The 22,377-nt window shown below is 46.0% G+C and overlaps 1 protein-coding gene across 1 annotated transcript in view; it reads left to right on the top strand.

Annotated features, from left to right (window-relative positions):
• AGBL1 (AGBL carboxypeptidase 1) overlaps window positions 1-22,377 on the top strand; it is a 1,396,462-nt gene that overhangs the window by 371,579 nt on the left and 1,002,506 nt on the right. The window contains exons 7-8 of the mRNA XM_075345952.1: window positions 5,612-5,820; window positions 9,207-9,375. Coding sequence (XP_075202067.1) covers window positions 5,612-5,820; window positions 9,207-9,375 — 378 coding nt within the window. The remainder of the gene's footprint in view (window positions 1-5,611; window positions 5,821-9,206; window positions 9,376-22,377) is intronic.

Here is a 22,377-nt window from a genome sequence, read left to right as displayed (position 1 = left end):
CTCTGGTGAGTCTCTGGTGAGCTGTCAAACAGGCAGACCTGGCCAATGACGCAACAGCGATCCGGACCTGCAGAACGACCTAGCTAGTCAAACACTGGAAACGAGTGATGTGTCACAATATCTGTCAAACACTATTCTCTGTCAGTCGGTCTCTCCCTTTCGGTCTCTATTCTCTCTCTGTCGGTCCGTCACTATCTCTGTCCCTCTCTCACAGTCTGTCGGTCATTTTCCCCTCCTCTCTCATACTCACCATTCCCCGATCCCCGGCACGGCGCTGCACGGCATTCACACTGCTGCGGCGGCTTTTACTATTTTGAAAAAGCCGGCCGCTCATTAAACAATTTCGTATTCCCTACTTTCCCCGCCCACAGGCGCCTATGATTGGTTGCAGTGAGACACGCCCCCACGCTGAGTGACAGGTGTCTCACTGCACCCAATCACAGCAGCCGGTGGGCGGGTCTATACTGTGCAGTGAAATAAATAAATAAATTATTAAAAAACCGGCGTGCGGTCCCCCCAATTTTAATACCAGCCAGATAAAGCCATACGGCTGAAGGCTGGTATTCTCAGGATGGGGAGCTCCACGTTATGGGGAGCCCCCCAGCCTAACAATATCAGTCAGCAGCCGCCCAGAATTGCCGCATACATTATATGCGACAGTTCTGGAACTGTACCCGGCTCTTCCCGATTTGCCCTGGTGCGTTGGCAAATCGGGGTAATAAGGAGTTATTGGCAGCCCATAGCTTCCAATAAGTCTTAGATTAATCATGTCAGGCGTCTCCCCGAGATACCTTCCATGATTAATCTGTAAATTACAGTAAATAAACACACACACAACTGAAAAAATCATTTATTAGAAATAAAAAACACAAACACATTCCCTCATCACCAATTTAATCAGCCCCAAAAAGCCCTCCTTGTCCGGCGTAATCCACGGACCTCCAGCGTCGCATCCAGCTCTGCTGCATGCAGGTGACAGGAGCAGCAGAATACACCGCCGCTCCTGTCACATCCACGCAGCTAATGAAGACAGCCGCGCGATCGGCTGAGCTGTCACTGAGGTTACCCGCTGTCACTGGATCCAGCGGTGGCCGCGGGTAATCTCAGTGACAGCTCAGCTGATCGCGCTACTCACCTCAGTTGCTGCGTGGAGCTGACCGGAGCGGCGGTGAGTAGCGCGATCAGCTGAGCTGTCACTGAGGTTACCCGCGGCCACCGCTGCATCCACCGCTGGATCCAGTGACAGCGGGTAACCTCAGTGACAGCTCAGCTGATCGCGTGGCTGTCTTCATTAGCTGCGTGGAGGTGACAGGAGCGGCGGTGTCTTCTACTGCTCCTGTCACCTCCATGCAGCAGAGCTGGATGCGACGCTGGAGGTCCGTGGATTACGCCGGACATGGAGGGCTTTTTGGGGCTGATTAAATTGGTGATGAGGGAATTTGTTTGTGTTTTTTATTTCTAATAAATGATTTTTTCGGGTGTGTGTGTTTATTTACTGTAATTTACAGATTAATCATGTAAGGTATCTCGGGGAGATGCCTGCCATGATTAATCTAGGACTTATTGGCAGCTATGGGCTTCCCGATTTGCCAACGCACCAGGGCAAATCGGGAAGAGCTGGGTACAGTCCCAGAACTGTCGCATATAATGTATGCGGCAATTCTTGGCGGCTGCTGACTGATATTGTTAGGCTCGGGGGCTCCCCATAACGTGGTGCTCCCCATCCTGAGAATACCAGCCTTCAGCCGTATGGCTTTATCTGGCTGGTATTAAAATTGGGGGGGACCGCACGCCGTTTTTTTTAATTATTTAATTATTTATTTCACTGCACAGTATAGACCCGCCCACCGGCTGCTGTGATTGGGTGCAGTGAGACACCTGTCACTCAGCATGGGGGCGTGTCTCACTGCAACCAATCATAGGCGCCTGTGGGCGGGGAAAGTACGGAATACGAAATTGTTTAATGAGCGGCCGGCTTTTTCAAAATAGTAAAAGCCGCCGCAGCAGTGTGAATGCCGTGCAGTGCCGCGCCGGGGATCGGGGATCGGTGAGTATGAGAGAGGAGGGGAAAATGCCCGACAGACTGTGAGAGAGGGACAGAGATAGTGACGGACCGACAGAGAGAGAATAGAGACCGAGAGGGAGAGACCGACTGACAGAGAATAGTGATTGACAGATATTGTGACACATCACTCGTTTCCAGTGTTTTAAGTCCCCTTTACACACTGAGACTTTGCTGCACAGCGGGAAACAAAGGACCAAAGAATGGTCCTGAACGATTTGTAGTGATCAGCAACTTCACAGCAGGGGCCAGGTCGCTGATGTGTTTCACACACTGCAATGTCGCTGGGGAGGTCGCTATTACGTCACAAAACCGGTGACATTACAGCGATGTCATTTGCGATGTTGCAGTGTGTAAAGCCACCTTAAGGGTAATCTGCAGCTTTTAAATCTTGTTTAACAGGTGTCCTGGAATAGCAGCTACAATGAGAACAATACGTTTTATTCTCCCTTCAGCCACTTTCCTCCAGTTATCCGGTTGGTGCAGGGAGTTATAACAATCACTGCTTAGTATACAAAACGCATGTCGTAAATCACTCCCCGACACATTGATTGACAGAGGGAGTCATCTCTAGTGGTTATAGCAGAAGTCTGGCTGTGTAAATCAGTCAGGATCCTGTAGCTGATCACACTGATACATATAGCTGTACCATGTGATTGTCATGATGTACAGTACATATCCATCATGGAACACACAATGACACATGCTGATGATGGATATGTGCATCAGACAGCATTAAGATGTTAATACATTTTTGTTACATGCTAGTAAAGCCTTACCAGAACTTATTGTGTCATTCACTTGAATGGGAGATAAATAATAGTACTCAGCACTGGTCACTAAGCAATGTATGGGGTTGCTCTGATCCTCCTTATACATCACTTGTGTAGGACCAGAGCTGGAGATTTAGGGTGTACCGGGTGTCCTGCACCAATGATCTCAAATTGATCCCTTATCCCATGAATAGGTTATCAATTGTTACGTCCTTAGTGCTAGGACTGTGTATATAAGACTTGAATGCATTGGAAAAGCTCCTGTTTTTTTTATTTTTACTGAATAGCCTAGTATTATCCTTTATGTTTGGGAGGTAAATTCTCCATTGGACAATCACTACTTATTACAGAGATTTCTCGCTTCATCACAAAGTATCCCCTTGCTAGAACATGTAAAGATCATCGATAGAAAGCCTAGAAATAAAGTTACGTTTTTCTGCACTGTGACACAGGGGAAATAGAACATTTTACTATGCTCAATCACATCACTGCATACCTGTTTAATGTAGGACAGAAGATGCATGTTGGTTCCTTTCCACTATGGTCAAAGGTTGAGGATTTTACCATGCATCTGTAAATGACTCATACAGTATATAATATTGCTGGCTGGTTTATTATTTTTTATTTATAAAATGCAATATATCCCATAATTATGTAAAGGAAAATATATACTATAATAATAATAATAATAATAATAATAATCTTTAAACATATTCTGCAGCGCTTTACAATTTAGGAGGATCATATACAAACAAGTAACAGTTACAGAAAATGCAATATTTAAAGGGAAAAAAGACAACCCTGCTCGTGAGAGCTTACAATTTACAATGAGCTGGGGGGAGGGGCAAGGTACAAGTGCTTATTTACAGTGACAATCCAGCCATCTCAAGGAAATTGGAGATAGATGATGGCTTCCTGGACCAGTTGGCCAGAGCCATGAGATGCATTTGGGTGGCATGGAGTTTGACATGGGGTTATTTTCTGATAAGTTGTGGAGGGATTAGGTGAAATTAGTTCGGCTAGGGAGTGTGATAGGCCGCCCTAATATACTTTTAAGAGCACATATAGTTTAAATAACTTTTAGGAATATGCTTTCATATGGGTTTACACAAGGAATACCATTATTTCTGGCCATTATCTGACTTTTAGCCTGCATTTTTCACCAACATTTCCTTCTGCATGCTTCATTTCTGATTTTCAGTTGTCTCTTTGCTACTGGGTGGAGACTAAGGTGGTGTCACACACAGCGACGGCGACAACGACGGCGCTGGTAAGTCACCATTTTCTGTGACGTAGCAGCGACGTCCCGTCGCTGTCGCTGTGTGTGACATCCAGCAACGACCTGGCCCCTGCTGTGAGGTCGCCGGTCGTTGCTGAATGTCCTGCTTCATTTTTTAGACGTTGCTCTCCCGCTGTGAAGCACATATTGCTGTGTGTGACAGCGAGAGAGCGACGAACTGAAGCGAGCAGGGAGCAGGGAGCCGGCGTCTTGCAGCTGCGGTAAGCTGTAACCAAGGTAAACATCGGGTAACCAAGCGAAGTGCTTTGCTGGCTACCCGATATTTACCTTGGTTACCAGCGTCCGCCGCTTTCAGGCTGCCAGTGCTGGCTCCCTGCTCCCTGCACGTGTAGCCAATGTACACATCGGGTAAATAAGCAAAGGTTTGCTTATTAACCCGATGTGTACTCTGGCTATGAGTGCAGGGAGCCAGCGCTAAGCAGTGTGCGCTGGTAACCAAGGTAAATATCGGGTAACCAGTGAAGCATTTTGCTTGGTTACCCGATATTTACCTTAGTTACCAAGTGCAGCATCGCTTCCACATGTCGCTGCTGGCTGGGGGCTGGTCACTGGTAGCTGGTGAGTTCTGCCTGTTTGACAGCTCATGCAGCAGCGATCCTGATAAGGTAGGTTGTCAGTCGTGATCGCTCCTGCATCGCTACGTGTGAACCTAGCTTTACATCTACTAGCATCTATTATATCTCAATTCCCACAGACATGGGAAATTCCTGCTCTCCTATCTATGTAGCAGGAGCACAGCTTTTGTCTATCACTCTCTGCTCCTCTCTCCTCATAGACACCAACAGGCTGCTGTAATCTGATTCCTCACTGAACTAGAGGTCTTGAACAAGAAATTATTGTATTTCTGAATAGTGCGTTCATAGCAATAAAAGTGCGAGGAAAGGGTTAATCCGCACTGCCAGAAGAAGATCGATGGAGATTAAAATATCCGATTTTATTGTTCTATGAATTTTAGTCATGTGACTCCTTCTTCAAGAACAAAATTTATAATGTACATTATTGATTTTGTTCCTGAAGAAGGAGTCACATGACTCTGAAACGCGTAGAACAATAAAATCTGTAACTTTAATTTTAATCGATCTTCAGTGATCTTCTTCTGGCAGCGGGGATTTATTCTTTCCTCCCAATTTTATTGCTGTTTCTCTAGATTTTGAAAAAGCCAGTTATACCACGGGTTGACAGCAGTTGCCTTTACACAACTGCACCTGAGATAATTTCTTGCCGATACCACTGGATAAGACACTATTTGCACCTCCTCTTTCTTGTCTTTTCAGTTTTTATAACAATAATGCATTCATAGAGCAGAGGTGAGGAGAGTATGTAAAGGCAAATATATAAGTTCATAAGTGGAGAAAGAAGCAGAATTCTCTAATAAGCTATAGTACAGGGTCTCTTCTATTCACATGTATTATTGATTTATACAAAATTTTACCATTTAAGGCATCCAATAATAAGTTTTAAATCTATCTTTTCCAGAATCGAATATCAGAAGAGCTGTGAACCGAGGTTATGTTTGTACATTGTTGCAGTTTTATCAAGACTGGCACAGTAGTGATTTTGCCAACCACTATGTCCCTATTCGTAGAGGTCTACTGCGATGCCTTAAACATATCACCAATGTTCGTTCTGGACGGGAAGCATTTCATCAAGCCAATGGGATGGAAATACTTTACACTACAGCACAGGTAGATTAATATTTAGTATCTGCTCTATTGGTTTACTAATACTTTCACACAATGCCATCTCCATTGTTACCACTTTTGCCAATGATGATCCAAAATGACCTACACGACCAAAGTAAGTTTTACTGCATTTTCAGTTTTCTAAAACAGTGACTCCAATTGCACTAACCCTAACATTATTTCTAACTTTGATTTCTATATTTGAAGGTATTTATAAGTCGCAAAGTAAAATGTGTACATTTCAGAAAGAAGACCAACATAGAAATCCAGTAAATGCTGTCTTCTTTGTAATATAGATATCATTACTGTGCAGCAATGTCCTGCAGAGTTTGGTATCTATTACAGTAGATTGCAATCTGTTGTGGTGTGGTGCAATATATTGAAGATAAAACTGATTGTGCCTTGATGATTCCTGGTATATATTACATTTCACAGCGTTAAGTTAGAGACGAATATATTTCTAAAAAAAAAAAAGTAATTTAGATTTTGTCTGTGTTCCTGGTAAATGACTAGTTACAATAAAAGATATTCTAAATTCTATCGCTTATAAAAAGTGCTTTAGAAGAGTTTTATCCAAGAAAGTTATGGTATGATAAAATAAACAGTAGGGGTCCAAAAATAGAGAAAAAATTTACGTGGGCTCTACTGAAGCTAATGACCATGATGCTACATCCATAGGAAGCACCAACTAGCCACTGTATGGAGATCTTTGCCCCAGGTGAGGGAGTGAAAAGATGCATGTCAACTGTATATATTGTCATATAAGTTATCAATTTGACCGTACTTGAACTTGACACTGACTGCTGGCAATAGGCTAAAGTGTTTTCTACCTCTCAATCTATTATAGAATTTCAGTATAAAATTTGGGCTCATAGCTTGGGTTCTGCACATCCCCCTAGTAATGATGTTATAGTAACATAGTAACATAGTTTCTTAAGAGTGCTTTACATGCTGCGATATCAGTAACGATATATCGTCGAGGTCACGTCGATAGTGACGCAAATCCGGCGCCGTTACCGACATTGCAGCGTGTGACAGGCAGAAGCGATGAACCATAAACGCAAAAACGTGAAAAATCGTTGCTCGTTGACACGTCGCTCCTTTCCTTAATATCGTTGCTGCTGCAGGTATGATGTTGTTCATCGTTTCTGCGGCAGCACACATTGCTATGTTTGACACCGCAGGAACGACAAACATCTCCTTACCTGCATCCACCGGCAATGAGGAAGGAAGGAGGTGGGCGGGATGTTAGGTCCCGCTCATCTCCGCCCCTCCTCTGCTATTGGACAGCTGCCGTGTGATGTTGCTGTGACGCCGCATGAACCGCTCCCTTACAAAGGAAGTGGGTCGCCGGCCAGAGCGATGTCGCAGAACAGGTATGTGCGTGTGACGTTGACGTAGCGATTATGTTCGCTACGGCAGCGATCACCACATATCGCACCAACGACGGGGGTGGGTGCTATTGCTCGCGACATTGCTAGCAATCGTTAGCGATGTTGCAGCGTCTAAAGCACCCTTAAGGCTGAAGGAAGACCTTATGTCCATTTAGTTCAGCCTGTCAAAAGAAAAAAGAAAAAACAGCTCACCTGCAAAACGTGCACAGATCAAATAGAAACCCAACAGGGAACAAACAAAAAGGAAAAGGATCCAGCACTGATAACTCATTTAAGGCATATTAAATATACAAACTGTGAACATGGAGGAGACAGACAAAAAAACACACCTTTACTTGTAGTGTTTTTTAACCTTGTCTACCATGTTTGATCCAGGTTATGATTAAGAGGTTGTTCCTCAAAACATGTCAAGCAGATCCAGGTGTTTTTTTGTCTGTCTCCTCCATGTTCACAGTTTGTATTTTTAATAAGCATTAAATAAGTTAATTTTCAGTGCTGGATCCGTTCCCTTTTTGTTTGTCCCCTAGTAATGATGTAGGACACATGGACACATCCTCTACATTTCATCTACGGTACTCCCCTATAATTCAGTGGGATAATTTTTCCTTAATTAGATAAATTAATGGTTCTTGGTGTAAAGAAGAGACCGAACATACTTCAACTCACTGAAACATGTTCAGTCCAGACATGAAAATATCAAGGTCTACTAGGAGATCTCATGTCTATAAAGTTGTGAACATAGCTTCTAACTATTATTCTACCCTTAAATGGGTTTCCTCATTAAATACATTTATCATCTATCCACTGAGAGATGATTAGTGTATTATGCCTGGGATACCACCATGTGGACACTCAGTGATGCTCAGATGTTCCCTATGGTAATGCAAATGTGTGACCACTGCTCAGTGTACCTCTCTGGGACTCATGGAACAGCGTTCTTCATCAGTCTCACAGAAGTGAATTGAGTAGTGATTATGCATGTGTTAATATCATTCTACTTGCACAGTTGACTTTAGGATCCTGGGTGGGAATTGCTTTGGGTCCCAGAAGTCAAGGGCACCTCATGCCCCACAAATAGCATGATAACATGATTAGTGGGAAAAAAACACACAATTAGTCATCCACTAATTTGAATAGGACCAGCACTGTATTAAAAGTAACAATTAGACAATAAAAAGGATTTTTAAGAAGGGTATTAAAGGGAATCTGTCAGCAGGTTTTTGCTACCTCATTTGAGAGCAGCATGATGTAGACAAAGAGATTCTGAATCCAACAATGTATCACTTAGATTACTGGGTGCAGCACTTCTGACACAATCTGCACTTTTACGTTTAGTTACGTAACTGAGCCCAGGGAGCTGTCCCACCCACACCAGGCTCTCAATAGAGACTGTACATTGACAGTGAGGTGTCAATCAGAGAAGGGAGCATGCCGTACAACATGGCATGAACCAGCTAGACCTGGCAATGATTATCACCAAGTGATAAAGCCTTTAATTTAGGTAAACAACAACATGGAGTCTAATAAGAGAGGCATAGCTGATTTTTATTTTTTACCCTCTACAGAATGCTGTCTTCAGATTACATAGCAAAAAGCTGCTGATAGATTAAAAGAATACATGGTAGCAGCTTAGCTTAGGGGACCTGAGCAAGCTGTCAGGTTCCCTTTAAATAATGAATAAGAAAATACATTTTTGGACGTTTGATGAAATTTACTGTAATTTCATATAATATATGCACCATTTTTATGTGACCACCATCTTCACTGCCTTCTTGAACCATTTGACCTAATTGATCTTTTTTTAAAAAGTAATGTTCAATGTAAAGCTAGTGTTCTATTGACTCTATCGCTATGTTGTAATCATTTAACAGAATATAAAAAGAGCCAGAGGATATAAATTACCATACACTTAATTTCCGGATGTGATGGTAAGGGATATCTTTTGTAATGCTTAATAATTTACCACATTATTCTTCATATTCCCTTTATCCACAGGAATGTCTACGCTTCAAAAACCTGGACCACTTAGTCACTGCGGCAATTCAGGTTTTGAGAAAGTGTTTTCCAAAATGCATCCTCCCGCTATCCAGTATATCTAGCTCCTATTCGTATCTTGTCCCTGGAATAGATAAACCAGTGTCTACTAAAATCTGCTCCCAAGAAGGTAGGTAGGATATCATCTAATATTAAGAGATATATATTTTTAGGACCATAGAATATCTTCCATTACCTCCATAGTGCTTAATAAATAAATATTTAGCATTAACCCTTATCATGAGTCCAGTCGAGGTAAATGGAGTTTTCCCCTTTCACTATTGTATACGCTATCAGCATGCCTATATTAACAATAATAAAAACAGTCGGTCCAGCAATGTCAGTCTAATGCTGCTTCAATGACAGGCTGCAGCAGTGATGTTATGTCTACAGCTCTGCAGCCAATCACTGGGCTTAGCGGCACTGCCGATGTTAAGGGCATCAGTTGCTGAGCCTAATAATTGGCTGCAATACTACAGATCTAAGTCATCTCCGAAACGCGTAAGCTGGGGCCTTATGTCTACATCATAGGACATATTTAATTTGATCATGTATGTGATTTTTCAATAAAGAAGACAGAATTTTGTATGGAAAATTTTGGTGCTGGACCTTTCCTTTATTCTATCTAACTTGTACTTGTGTTAGTCAGCCACGTCAGCGCACCTGTGGGTCTGCAGAACTAACGGCAGTGGCGTACGATCAATAGTGGCAGGCCATGCCACTACTATGGGGCCTCTGAGCAGAGGGGGCCCGCCCCAGCTGCCCACGGTATGTGCACTTTCACTTTCATCCCAGCAGGGTCGGACTGCCCCGGGGCGGTCACCAAGAAGCTGATTAAGGGGGGGCCCGCACTGTTTGTATAGCTGCAAGCGGCAGCAAAACAGAGGAGCAGACTCGTCCACACCCCGCAGCCACTGCTGAAGAAGAGGGAGTGGCCAGGCAGAGTTTTCTTGCAGGAGAGCTGTGAGAGATGCCAGGAAGAGAACAGCCAACCAAGAGAGGGGGCGGAGCTTGTTCAGTACAGCGCAGGAGAGAGAAATTCTGAAAAATAAAACATTGCTGGAGGAGGAGCAGAAACCTGAGCTAGGAGAGAGAACAGAGCACAATAAGCAGAGGAAAGAGAGAGAGAGCGCGCTAAGGAGGAATGAAACATAGAGCAGAAGAGAGCCAGACAGAAAAATCAGAGGACAGGATCTGAACACAGCCAGGAGGACCCACAGGAAATGACTGCAGTATGGAGGCCAGAGGCTGACACTAATAGGATCTCTCACAGCAGGTGAGTATTATAATGTACAAATGTCTACTGTAACACTACAGAATGAAACTGCCCTGTCCTTTGACATCACTGTGTATATGATCCCTGTACTGTGACATCCCAGTATGTATTGCCCCTGTACTGTGACATCACTATGTTTTATGCTGTACTGTGCAGAGATTTATTATGGTTCCTAAGGCTATAAAGGGGGCATAATTATTACCTTTATATGGGGGGAGACAGATGTGAAAATTTATATTGTGTGTGGTGAGGGACACGAAGGAGGACATTGCTACTTTAGACCAAGTTCACACTCTGCAGATCTTGGGGGGGATTTGCAGTGTGATCCCACTGGTCTATGTGCAGTGGACTTTGCTCAGTAGCAGGATGGTGCTTATATTGAGACTCTATGTGGTAATAATATTTGGTCATGGTGTGGCTGCATTATTTTGCAATGTATAGTAGTATTATTGGTTTTGATATGGTGGGTGTGGTTCAGTAATACTTTATAGTATGCTTTATTTGGTAATTGTATAATTATTTTGTTGCAGCATTACTAAAAATGAAATGTAGATATTTATAGATTTGTATAATTTAATTAATTTTAAAGTGGTAGCTAATGTATCGCTAATTACTGTGAGGCACTTTGGTAGGACTATATTTTAGTACTGTTTACTCTGGAGTTCTTTGATTTGTTGGCTACGGCGGATTCCACTGTTTGCAAGTGCTGCAGTGCTGAGCGAGCGTCAGGCGGTGCGGTACTGAGCGAGCGTCAGGTGGTGCGGTGCTGAGCGAGCGTCAGGCAATGTTGAGTGAGCATTAGGCGGCGCGGTGCTGAGCGAGCATCAGGCGGTACTGAGCGAGCGTCAGGCAGTGAAGTGCTGATTGAGCGTCAGGCGGTGCTGATTGAGCGTCAGGCGGTGCTGAGCGAGCATCAGGTGGTGCGGTGCTGAGCGAGCGCCAGGGTGTACGGTGCTGAGCGAGTGTCAGGCGATGCTGAGCGAGTGTCAGGCAGTGCGGTGCTGAGCGAGAGTCAGGCAGTGCGGTGCTGAGCAAGAGTCAGGCAGTATGGTGCTGAGCGAGCATCAGGCAGTGCGGTGCTGAGCGAGAGTCAAGCACTGCGGTGCTGAGCGAGAGTCAAGCAGTGCAGTGGTGACCGAGAGTCAGGCAGTGTGATGGTGAGCAAGAGTCAGGCAGTGCGGTGGTGAGCAAGAGTCAGGAAGTGCGGTGGTGAGCAAGAGTCAGGCAGTGCGGTGCTGAGCGAGCATCAGGCAGTATGGTGCTGAGCGAGAGTGAGGCACGGTTTCTTTGGCTGCCGCTGGTTTGTACTTTTTTAAGAGATTCTTGAAGGTATTCCATGGTTGTTCTATTCACATCAATGGTACAATGCTGTAATGCTGCTATATAGTCGGCCGATAGATGGATCTCCAGATGTGATAATAGCCTGTCCTAAGGATAAGACAGGAAACTGTGAAGGTTGGAAAATGCACTTGATGTTATGCAGTGGACTAGTCCGAAATGAAATTGAATTTTGCTCCTAAATATCCTATCTACCTATCTATCTCCTCTTTGATGTTGCTTCGTTTGAATATCCCAGTCCATACTAGGAGGGTCAAACGAGTCATCATCAGGGAACAGAGGCTGTGGTCACTGTTATTTCCTCTGCCTCCTCCCTGAAATGAATTGTCATCAGTGACGTCCATTTCAGAGGTTTGGCTCATCCATGCTCTATTGAGTATATGCCAGCTGTCAATTCCAATGGATGCTCAGAAGAATCTTGTCAGTGCAGAATTCTTCTCAGTGCACAATGGCAGCGCACTCCCTTGCTGACTCTGATTAGAAGTGACAAGCTGGTAGCAGACCGCACTGTCAATGCACATGGTAAGTAAAGAACGAGCAAGCAGAGACCAGCGCCTTCCCCGCAAGTGATGTCACTTCTGATCAGAGAGACGGTGAGGGTGTGCACTGTTATTGGGTACTGAGAAGAATACTGCAGTGACAAGATCCTACTGAACATCTGTTGTAATTGACAGCTGGTGCATGCTATGCAGAACAGGGATTAGCCTGACCCCTGAAATGGAGGTCACTAATGATGCTTTGTTTCAGCGAGAGGGCGGAGGCTGCAGATTAACCGCAACCTCTACCCCTTAATGAAATATGAGTATCCCAGGGTGCATTGGGGATTTTCAAAGTGTCATTAGAGAGGAAGTAGTAAAAAAAAATAAAGCAGAATAATGAGGGAATTTTTCATTAACATATGTTAGAAAAAAGATTGGATTATAACAGATTTAGGAGTAAAGTAGAATTTAGTTTCTGACCACTTCTTTAATGATTCAGAGCCAATAAGTATAGGCTGCTTATCAGGGGCCACTGCTTTGTGAGTGTCAGACTGTAAGTGTCTGCAGCTCAGCGCCGACGCGATGTGTACACTGCAATGTTCTAGAGGCTTGTTCTGCTCTGTTGCTCCTGTCTCTGGCTCAAATTGCATGTCCCCCTGGCTGATGTAGCTTTACAGCCAGAGAGAGGAGCTTTGGAGGCAGGCAGGCGGCGACTATTGGTGGTTGTACTGCTCATGGGCGGCTCAGCACAGTGTCTGCACCTGGCAGAGACTCAGACGGATGCACTAAACACAGTCACAAAACAGGCGCACATCACTCCATAGACTGGTCCTCTGCAGATGGAGCCAGGCCCGGTAATAGTCTACTTACTGGACTGCTAGATGTATAGCTTGGCTAATATAAAGATTAATTCATAATGTGTATATACGCCCCTAGTAACTTGTATGCCCCCACTGGCCCCCAGTAACTTGTATGTCCCCCCAGTAACATGGAAACCACCCCCAGTAACGTGTATGCTGTTTATTATGTTAATATTTTATTGTATTTTTTTTTTGGGTGGGGGGGCCCCATTCAGACTTTTACTATGGGGCCCCATGATTTCTATGTACGCCCCTGACTAACAGTGAGCTTTTTCCCCACCCCTATTTCGTTTGCATTACATACTGCTACTGATCTACTGCCAGCACAGCAGCTGGTGGACAATAGTAGGAGCGGCGTATAGGTAGAGCTAGCCCCTTGGCCGGTGACTAATAGACGTTTTTAGTATTTTTAACGCATCATACCATTGGTGTGCAGAAGGTTAAAGGAGTTGTCCGACATTAGCGTAACAAAAATTTTGAGTTTATCTGTGCTGTATTGTCATATAAATCACACCTACATTGTTATTTTTTGTTTTCTAACTTTTGTTCCCCTTGAATTATCCCTTTATTCTCTGCAGCTTCTTGTTTACATTCAGCTCCAGCAAACATGACCACTTCCTGTGCTGAACCTCAGTCAGAGCTGTCACCGCCCGGCCTCAGTGTCCAGCCCCACCCCAGTGTCCAGCCTCGCCCTCTACCCGCCCCCTGCACACACAGTCCCTGTCAGTATATTCTGCCCCAGCACCTGACCTGGTATCACTACAGCATTGCAAATAACAGCCCCACATCGGGCTCTGCACCGTACACGCACACACATGGCTCTGCACCGTACACGCACACACATGGCTCTGCACACGCAGACATATGGCTCTGTACCGCACACACACACATATGGCTCTGCACACGCACACACATGGCTCTGCACCGTACACGCACACATATGGCTCTGTACCGCACACGCACACATATGGCTCTGTACCGCACACGCACACACATGGCTCTGCACCGTACACGCACACACATGGCTCTGCACCGTACACGCACCGTACACGCACACACATGGCTCTGCACACGCACACATATGGCTCTGCACCGTACACGCACACATATGGCTCTGTACCGCACACGCACACATATGGCTCTGTACCGCACACGCACACACATGGCTCTGCACCGTACACGCACACACATGGCTCTGCACACGCACACATATGGCTCTGCACCGCACACACACACACATGGCTCTGCACCGTACACGCACACACATGGCTCTGCACCGTACACGCACACACATGGCTCTGCACCGTACACGCACACACATGGCTCTGCACACGCACACACATGGCTCTGCACCGTACACGCACACACATGGCTCTGCACCGTACACGCACACACATGGCTCTGCACCGTACACGCACACACATGGCTCTGCACTGTACACGCACACACATGGCTCTGCACCGTACACGCACACACATGGCTCTGCACACGCACACATATGGCTCTGCACACGCACATATGGCTCTGCCCACGCACACACATGGCTCTGCACCGTACACGCACACATATTGCTCTGTACCGCACACGCACACACATGGCTCTGCACCGTACACGCACACACATGGCTCTGCACACGCACACACATGGCTCTGCACCGTACACGCACACATATGGCTCTGCACCGTACACGCACACACATGGCTCTGCACTGTACACGCACACACATGGCTCTGCACCGTACACGCACACACATGGCTCTGCACCGTACACGCACACACATGGCTCTGCACCGTACACACATGGCTCTGCACCATACACGCACACACATGGCTCTGCACCGTACACGCACACACATGGCTCTGCACACGCACACATATGGCTCTGTACCGCACACGCACACATATGGCTCTGCACACGCACACACATGGCTCTGCACCGTACACGCCCACACATGGCTCTGCACACGCACACATATGGCTCTGCAACCCCCCCATCCCCATCCCCATAGGGAACACATGTGGAGTACATACTCACCTGTCCTCGGTCCCCGCCGCTCCTGCACGTTCGTGCGCTGTCTGTGTTCTCTTCAGCACAGTAGTGACGTCACCGCTGTGCTGCAGAGAGCACAGACAGCGGGAGGGACAGTGATGAGAAGCTGCGCTGCTTCTCATCAGCACTTTCAAATGTACCGGCATCGGTGATCTGTGATGCCGGTACATTTGAATGTGCGATCCTGGGCAGGGGCGGTGCTGGCGCTGACACCACGGCAGCTGCCGCCAGGCCCCGCCCCCAGGTCACGGACCTCACAGCAGTGCAGGCGGAGGTTACTGGAGGTGCGGGGGAATGTGTGGGAGGGTGCAGGGAAGGGGGCGGTGACTCCTCGCACTGTAGACACCCAGCAGGGAGCCGACATGCTGTTCCACATTTGCATGTCAACATGGCCCTGCCCATGTAGACGTGCAATGACCGGAAGCAGCAAAATCACGGCAGGAGCGGTCACATGACCGCTCTGAGCCGGGGGAGAGGGGCTGACAGCAGGGCAGGTAAGTGGTCTCTATCTACTTACCTGCCCCAATGTAGCCCAATAGGGAAATAAAAAAAAAAATGTCAAAGAAGCCGGATAACGCCTTTAAAGATTGAAAAGCTTCTTTCAATAAACTATTTAGTCTAAAGTTTTCAAGTCCTTTAGCATTTTCTGAATTTCTTTATAAATGTCACTAAAAATTGAAATTTATAGATATTTCACCTTCTCTCTTCTTATCGCAAATTAATAAAAGTCACCAATTAATGAGGGAATCTGCTGATATAGACGCTCAGTACAGTGATATTCAAAGTATATTCTTCTAAAAAGAAGCAGAACATAATTACCAGACTTAATTCATAACAGCGCATCGCCCAATTTACAAAGTGCAATAGTCTAGAGGGATAAATCAAGGAAATAACTATTTTTATATTGTGTGCATATACAGTGTATATATATATATATATATATATATACACACAATATAAAAATAGTTACTTCCTTGATTTATCCCTCTAGACTATTGCACTTTGTAAATTGGGCGATGCGCTGTTATGAATTAAGTCTGGTAATTATTGTGTTGTTTCTATTTGTCTTAGTTAAAACTGTTATTTAATGTTTTTCATGCTTGTCTCTGCTGCCATCTACTGGTCAGACCTTTTGGCTCCTCTGTTTCTTTTGTCCAGCCCATGGGAGTGTCTGATGACCCTCTTGCATCACATCCTGGTATGTTCATTCCAAACCAGAGTTTGTGAGAACAACATCCCTTATTGGAGCTGCGAGAAGCAAAGTTTTCTGACCACGTAGTAGCTTCAGAGACAAACATCACTGGAGAATTACAATGCCAAGTACTTGGACCGCTGTACTTCTGCATGTCTTTAACCTTTGGAGAAAATAAACCACCATTGTTTCATCTCAGCATGTGCATGTTTCACTCTGGAGTGCTCCGGTCCTGTCTGCCTCACCTATAGGAAAACGAAGGTAAGATTCTCACAACCTCTCACAACTACGCGCCTTCCATCGCCTTTAAGTGGGGACAGAACAGTCAGAAGACTGCTTAAGAGCCCAAAGCAAAAACTGCTGGAGTGTCCAATCAGTCAGAAGACTGCTTAACAGCCCAATAGTCCAGATACAGATCCCTAAGAACCCTGTAACTTCCCATGTAATCTGCCTAGCAACAAGCCTTGTGCACTAGTCTGCCTGCACAGTGCATTCCTGGAAAAGCCTAAGGGGAAGCTCTCCCATCTGCCACATCTTGTGTCATCTCTGCTTGCATTGTAAAGGGACAGTTTATGCACCTGCTGCTTCTTTCTTGCTATACTCCTTCTATAGACTTGCAGTACATTATACCTCATTACTGCATATTACTGGATTGCGAACCCCAAGTTTTGCTAAAGACACCTTGGGAATCTCATTAGGGAGTCCTTGCAGAGCTGCACAACAATTTTCGGACCCCTATTCAAAAGTCAAGTTTTTTAAAGAGTACACCTTAAATCAAAATGGCCGAAAAAGACCTCGTACAGTTCCCCACTGCTGAAACAGAGCAAATACAATCTGATACTGTCCATTATGAAGCCCAGGAGGCAGAGCCCACGCTTCCAGCAGACCAAGTTGTCCGACCGAAGCGCTCTTCCAAACCCACGATAAAGGCCACTGAAAACTATCACACTATGAAAGATGAGCTTTGTGAACACCTGGAAGAACAGTGGGAACGAGTCACCTATTACATGTCAAGACTTGAATCCTCATCAGGTGATGCCGCATGCTTACTAGCCGCTATGGAACGGCTGAACACAGCTCACGAAAGATGCAAGAGACTGCAACAAGGTACATTACCTTTTTAAAAGACTCTAAAATTGATGAAGCTCTTTCAGACCTGAGCAAGGCAGAAGAGGTGGACAAGGAAAGAGATGCTAAGGTGCAAGATGCCATAGACAAGGCCGAACACCGTATCTCTCACCAGCAAGAAACCAGATCACACCGATCAACCTCATCTAGACGTTCCTCTCAGTTATCCGGGTCATCATCCTCAAGAAGCTCAGCCCTGAGTGACAGGATACTAGAGGCCCACATAAGAGCAGAGGAATCCAAGGTGAGACGTTCCTTCACAGAAAGAGAAGTAGAGGAAGAAGCCAAAAGGGCAGAAGCAGAAGCCCTTGCAAAAGCAGAAGCCGCTAAAGCAGAAGCCAAAAAGGCAGAAGCAGAAGCCCTTGCAAGAGCAGAAGCCGCTAAAGCAGAAGCCCTTGCAAAAGCAGAAGCCGCTAAAGCAGAAGCCAAAAGGGCAGAAGCGGAGGCTCGGATAAAGATTCTTTGGTCACAGATGGAAGAGGAAGTTGCACTAGCTAAAGTGAGACTACTTGAGCAAGCATTGATCCAAGGTCCTGATCCAGCTTACTCGCCACCACTGGAAGCAGACAATTCAGTTGATCGCACAAGAGACTATGTACTAAATCAGTTACCTGTAGCAACCCTGGTTTGCAGTACCGTCCAAGCCGACAACACCGAAACCTCCAACTTACCTCTACCAGTGCCAGTACCACCTAAAGCACCCGAGCAAATTTATAACAGTCACCAAGAGGTGCCCTCTCAAACACAGTCACCATGGCAAGATGGCAACCAAGTGTTTCCTGACCCACTTCCACAGCTCAAGCAGCGGTCATCAGAACCTACAGAGGCTAAAAAACAGCTCAACCCTGCAGCAACGTCATTCTACCTGGGAACATCTCATCCATTCACGCCAGGCAGCTCATACGCCCAGGGGCATCATGAGTCGTCGTGGCAACAAGTGGTGAGAAATCAGATATGTCTGAGTTTGCCAGGTTCATGGTGAGCAGAGAGCTAATCAACACTAGTCTCACGAAATTCGATGATCGTGCAGAGAGCTACAGGGCCTGGAAAGCAACTTTCAAGGCAGCCATCGCCAATCTCAACTTAACTGCAGAACAGGAGCTCGACCTCCTGATCAAGTGGTTGGGCCCAGGCTCTATAAACCGTATCAAGAGCCTCAGAACTGTCTATGTGGGACAAGCAGAAGCAGGTCTCGCTGCTGCATGGCAAAAACTGGAACGCACCTTTGGCAGTGCAGAAGCAATAGAGAAAGCCCTATTCAAGAGACTGCAGGACATCCCAAATATCAACCTTAAAGAAGTCCACAAGCTTCAAGACCTAAGTGATCTGCTCATGGAGCTGGAGCTCGCCAAAAGAGATCCTCATCTGTCTGGGCTGTGCTACCTGGATACAGCCCATGGAGTGAGCTCAATCGTGGTGAAGCTGCCATACAGTCTGCAGGAGAAATGGGCAACGTCAGTCTCAAGGTACAAAAGAGTGCATGACGTCACCTTTCCCCCATTTATTCAGTTCTACAAGTTCATCGACGAGCAGGCCCAGATGAGGAACGACCCCAGCCTCGACTTCCTAGAGTTCAACACTTCGGCAGCTGCAACATCATCATCATCAAGGTATGAAGGTGCCATACACAAACGCAGAGACATTAAGAACACTGTGAGTGTCAGGAAGACTGAGCTACCATCACCTGCAGCACCCACAGATAAACAGTACACCATCTCATCACGAGATAAGTCTTTTAATCAAGAATGTCCCATCCATAAAAAAACGCATTCACTGAACAAGTGCAGAGGGTTTAGATCCAAAACCCTACAGGAGTGCAAGAAAGTCCTCACAGAGCTTGGGATCTGTTTCAAATGCTGCGCATCACTTGAGCACATGGCCAAGGACTGTAAATCCATCGTCAAGTGTGAGGAGTGTCATAGTGAAAAACACGTTTCAGCCATGCACCCAACCCAGCTAGCTAGAGACACACCGGCTGCAGTCACCACCACTCCCACTCCAAGTCATGGCGGGGAGTCCAAGAATCAGACTGACACCACCACAGCCGTCTCCTGCTCATGCTCAGAGGTATGTGGAGAGGGCCAAACACAGAAATGTTGTGCCCGAATATGCCTCATCAAGGTTTATCCCGAGGGACATCCAGAAAAGGCAATGAAGGTGTATGCTATCATAGACGACCAAAGCAACCGGTCCCTGGCAGAAACCAAATTCTTTGAAGCCTTCGGAATTAATGGACCATCAGAACCCTACACCTTGAACACTTGTTCGGGTCGCATAGAGACTAGCGTCAGAAGAGCCCAGGGATTCATTGCTTCTCCTATCAATGGGAAGACTGAAATACCTCTACCAACGCTCGTTGAATGTGACCAAATACCCAGCCACAGGAATGAAATTCCTAACCCAGAAGCTGCATTTCATCAACCACACCTAAGACACCTCGTTAGTGTTATCCCACCTCTGGACAATAACGCAGAGATTCTACTCCTGCTCGGCAGAGACAATCAAAGGGTACACAAGATGCGACAGCAGTGTAATGGGTATGACTATGCACCTTACGCCCAGAGACTGGACTTGGGATGGGTAGTCATAGGAAATGTGTGCGTTGACCGATCAGGAATTGATTCCTTCAAGACTTATGTGCATGGAGATGGGCGCACAACCTGCCTAAAGCCATGTCCTCATCACTATGGAGTGAAAGAGAAGTCTCCAGACACAATACAGCTACCTGACATCGCTTCTTCTCTGCATATCGACAACTTGGGAAGATCAGTCTTTCTCACAACCAAGGACGACGATAAAGTAGCCTTGTCAGTAGAGGACAGAGAATTCATCGGAATAATGGACTGTGAGTTTTCTAAAGACAAAACCAATCATTGGGTCTCTCCATTACCCTTCCGATCTACCAGGGTAAAACTCCCAAACAACCGAGATCAAGCTCAGACTAGGTGTAACTCTCTTCAGCGTTCCATGAACAGCAAGCCTGAGAGAACACAGCGTTGCCTTTATGGATAAGGAAGTCTGCAACAACCTAGCAGAACCTGTACCAACTGAACTGAATCCAGCAGATCACGCAACCAGATTTATGTCTATAAGTTCCTTTGCTAACTCTTCTTGGCTTACAGGTCCAGAGTTCCTGCTGAGGCAGTCAGAAGAAGGTGTCCAGGAAGCCTTCAGCATCCTAGATCCAGACGACGATCCAGATGTCCGAGCTGAAGTCAATACCCTGGCCACCAGTGCAGAAAAAACTTCCAACCTCGGTTGCCAACGTTTTGAACGTTTCTCCAGCTGGATGAGGCCCGTCAGGACTGTCGCTAGGTTAGTGCATATCGCCAGATGCTATCATACGGACCTTAAAAACAAAGACTGTCATCGCTGGCATGTCTGCCACAAACCCCTTTCTTCTGAGGACATCTCCCATAGCGAGTCCCTCATAATACGCCACCTCCAACAGAGTGAATTCGCCATAGAATGGAAGTGTTTATACAACAAACAGCAGATTCCATTAAGAAGTCCTCTCGCCAATTTAAACCAAGTCATCGACAGTTTCGGCTTACTGAGAGTTAGCGGTCGTTTGAACCAGGCTCATCTTGGAGTTGCAGAACAAAATCCTCTCATCATTCCCAACAAACACCATGTTACAGTCTTGCTGATCCGACACCACCATGAAAAGACTGAACACCAAGGCAGGCAAATTACAGAAGGTGCTTTATGGTCTGCAAGCCTCTGGATTATTGGAATGAAGAGACGTGTAGCACAAATACTACACGATTGTGTGCACTGTCGTAAAGCGAGAGGAAAACAACTGTACCAACAAATAGCTGACTTGCCGACAGACTTTCTATAGAGCCACCTTTCACCTATGTGGGCCTAGACGTTTTCGGACCATGGATGGTGTCCACACGCAGAACTTGTGGAGGCCAAGCAAACGGCAAGCGGTGGGCTGTGTTATTCACCTGCATGAGTGTTCGAGCCGTTCACATTGAGGTGTTAGAGTCCATGGATACCTCCAGCCTAATCAACGCCTTGAGAAGGTTCCTTGCCATCAGAGGACCAGTGAAACAGCTGAGGTCTGACCGTGGAAGCAACTTCATCGGTGCATGTAGAGAACTGAACATCAACACCAAGCCTATCCAAGATCAGCTGGCAGAGAAAGGTTGCACCTGGATCTTCAATCCCCCTCACAGTTCTCACATGGGAGGCTCCTGGGAGAGGATGATCAGGATTTCACGCAACATCTTGAACTCCATGCTAATGGACGTCAATTCCTCAAGACTCACACATGAGACTCTAGTCACTCTTTTAGCTGAAGTCTCATCCATTATCAATTCAAGACCCCTTGTGCCGGTGACCATGGATCCAGAAACACCAACCATATTGACTCCTACTATTCTTATTACCCAAAAAACTGACAACGCGATAATGCCCAGCGGAGAGTTCACCCACGCAAACACTTATCAAAAACACTGGAGACGGGTTCAATACTTGGTTGACTACTTCTGGAACTGATGGAGGAAGGAATACCTCACCATTCTTCAAGGAAGAAAGAAGTGGCGACATCCCAAGCCGAACCTCAAAGAAGGAGACCTAGTCCTCATGAAAGATCAGACCACAGAAATGACTGACTGGCCTATGGGACTGACTACTAGGATACTGCCTAGCCAGGACGGCAATGTTCAGAAGGTGGAGCTAAAGGTCATCAGGAAAGGTGAGACGAAGACCTTTGCAAGGCCAATCCACGAACTTGTTCTGCTGTTGCCCATAGAGAGCGTCCCTACGGGATGAACGCTACCGGACCTGAACTTTGAGCCAT

This window comes from Anomaloglossus baeobatrachus, chromosome 4, assembly GCF_048569485.1.
Source record: "Anomaloglossus baeobatrachus isolate aAnoBae1 chromosome 4, aAnoBae1.hap1, whole genome shotgun sequence".
Taxonomy (NCBI): Eukaryota; Metazoa; Chordata; class Amphibia; order Anura; family Aromobatidae; genus Anomaloglossus; species Anomaloglossus baeobatrachus.
Note: the sequence above shows the minus strand (reverse complement) of the source record. Positions and strands in the feature narration are given on the sequence as shown.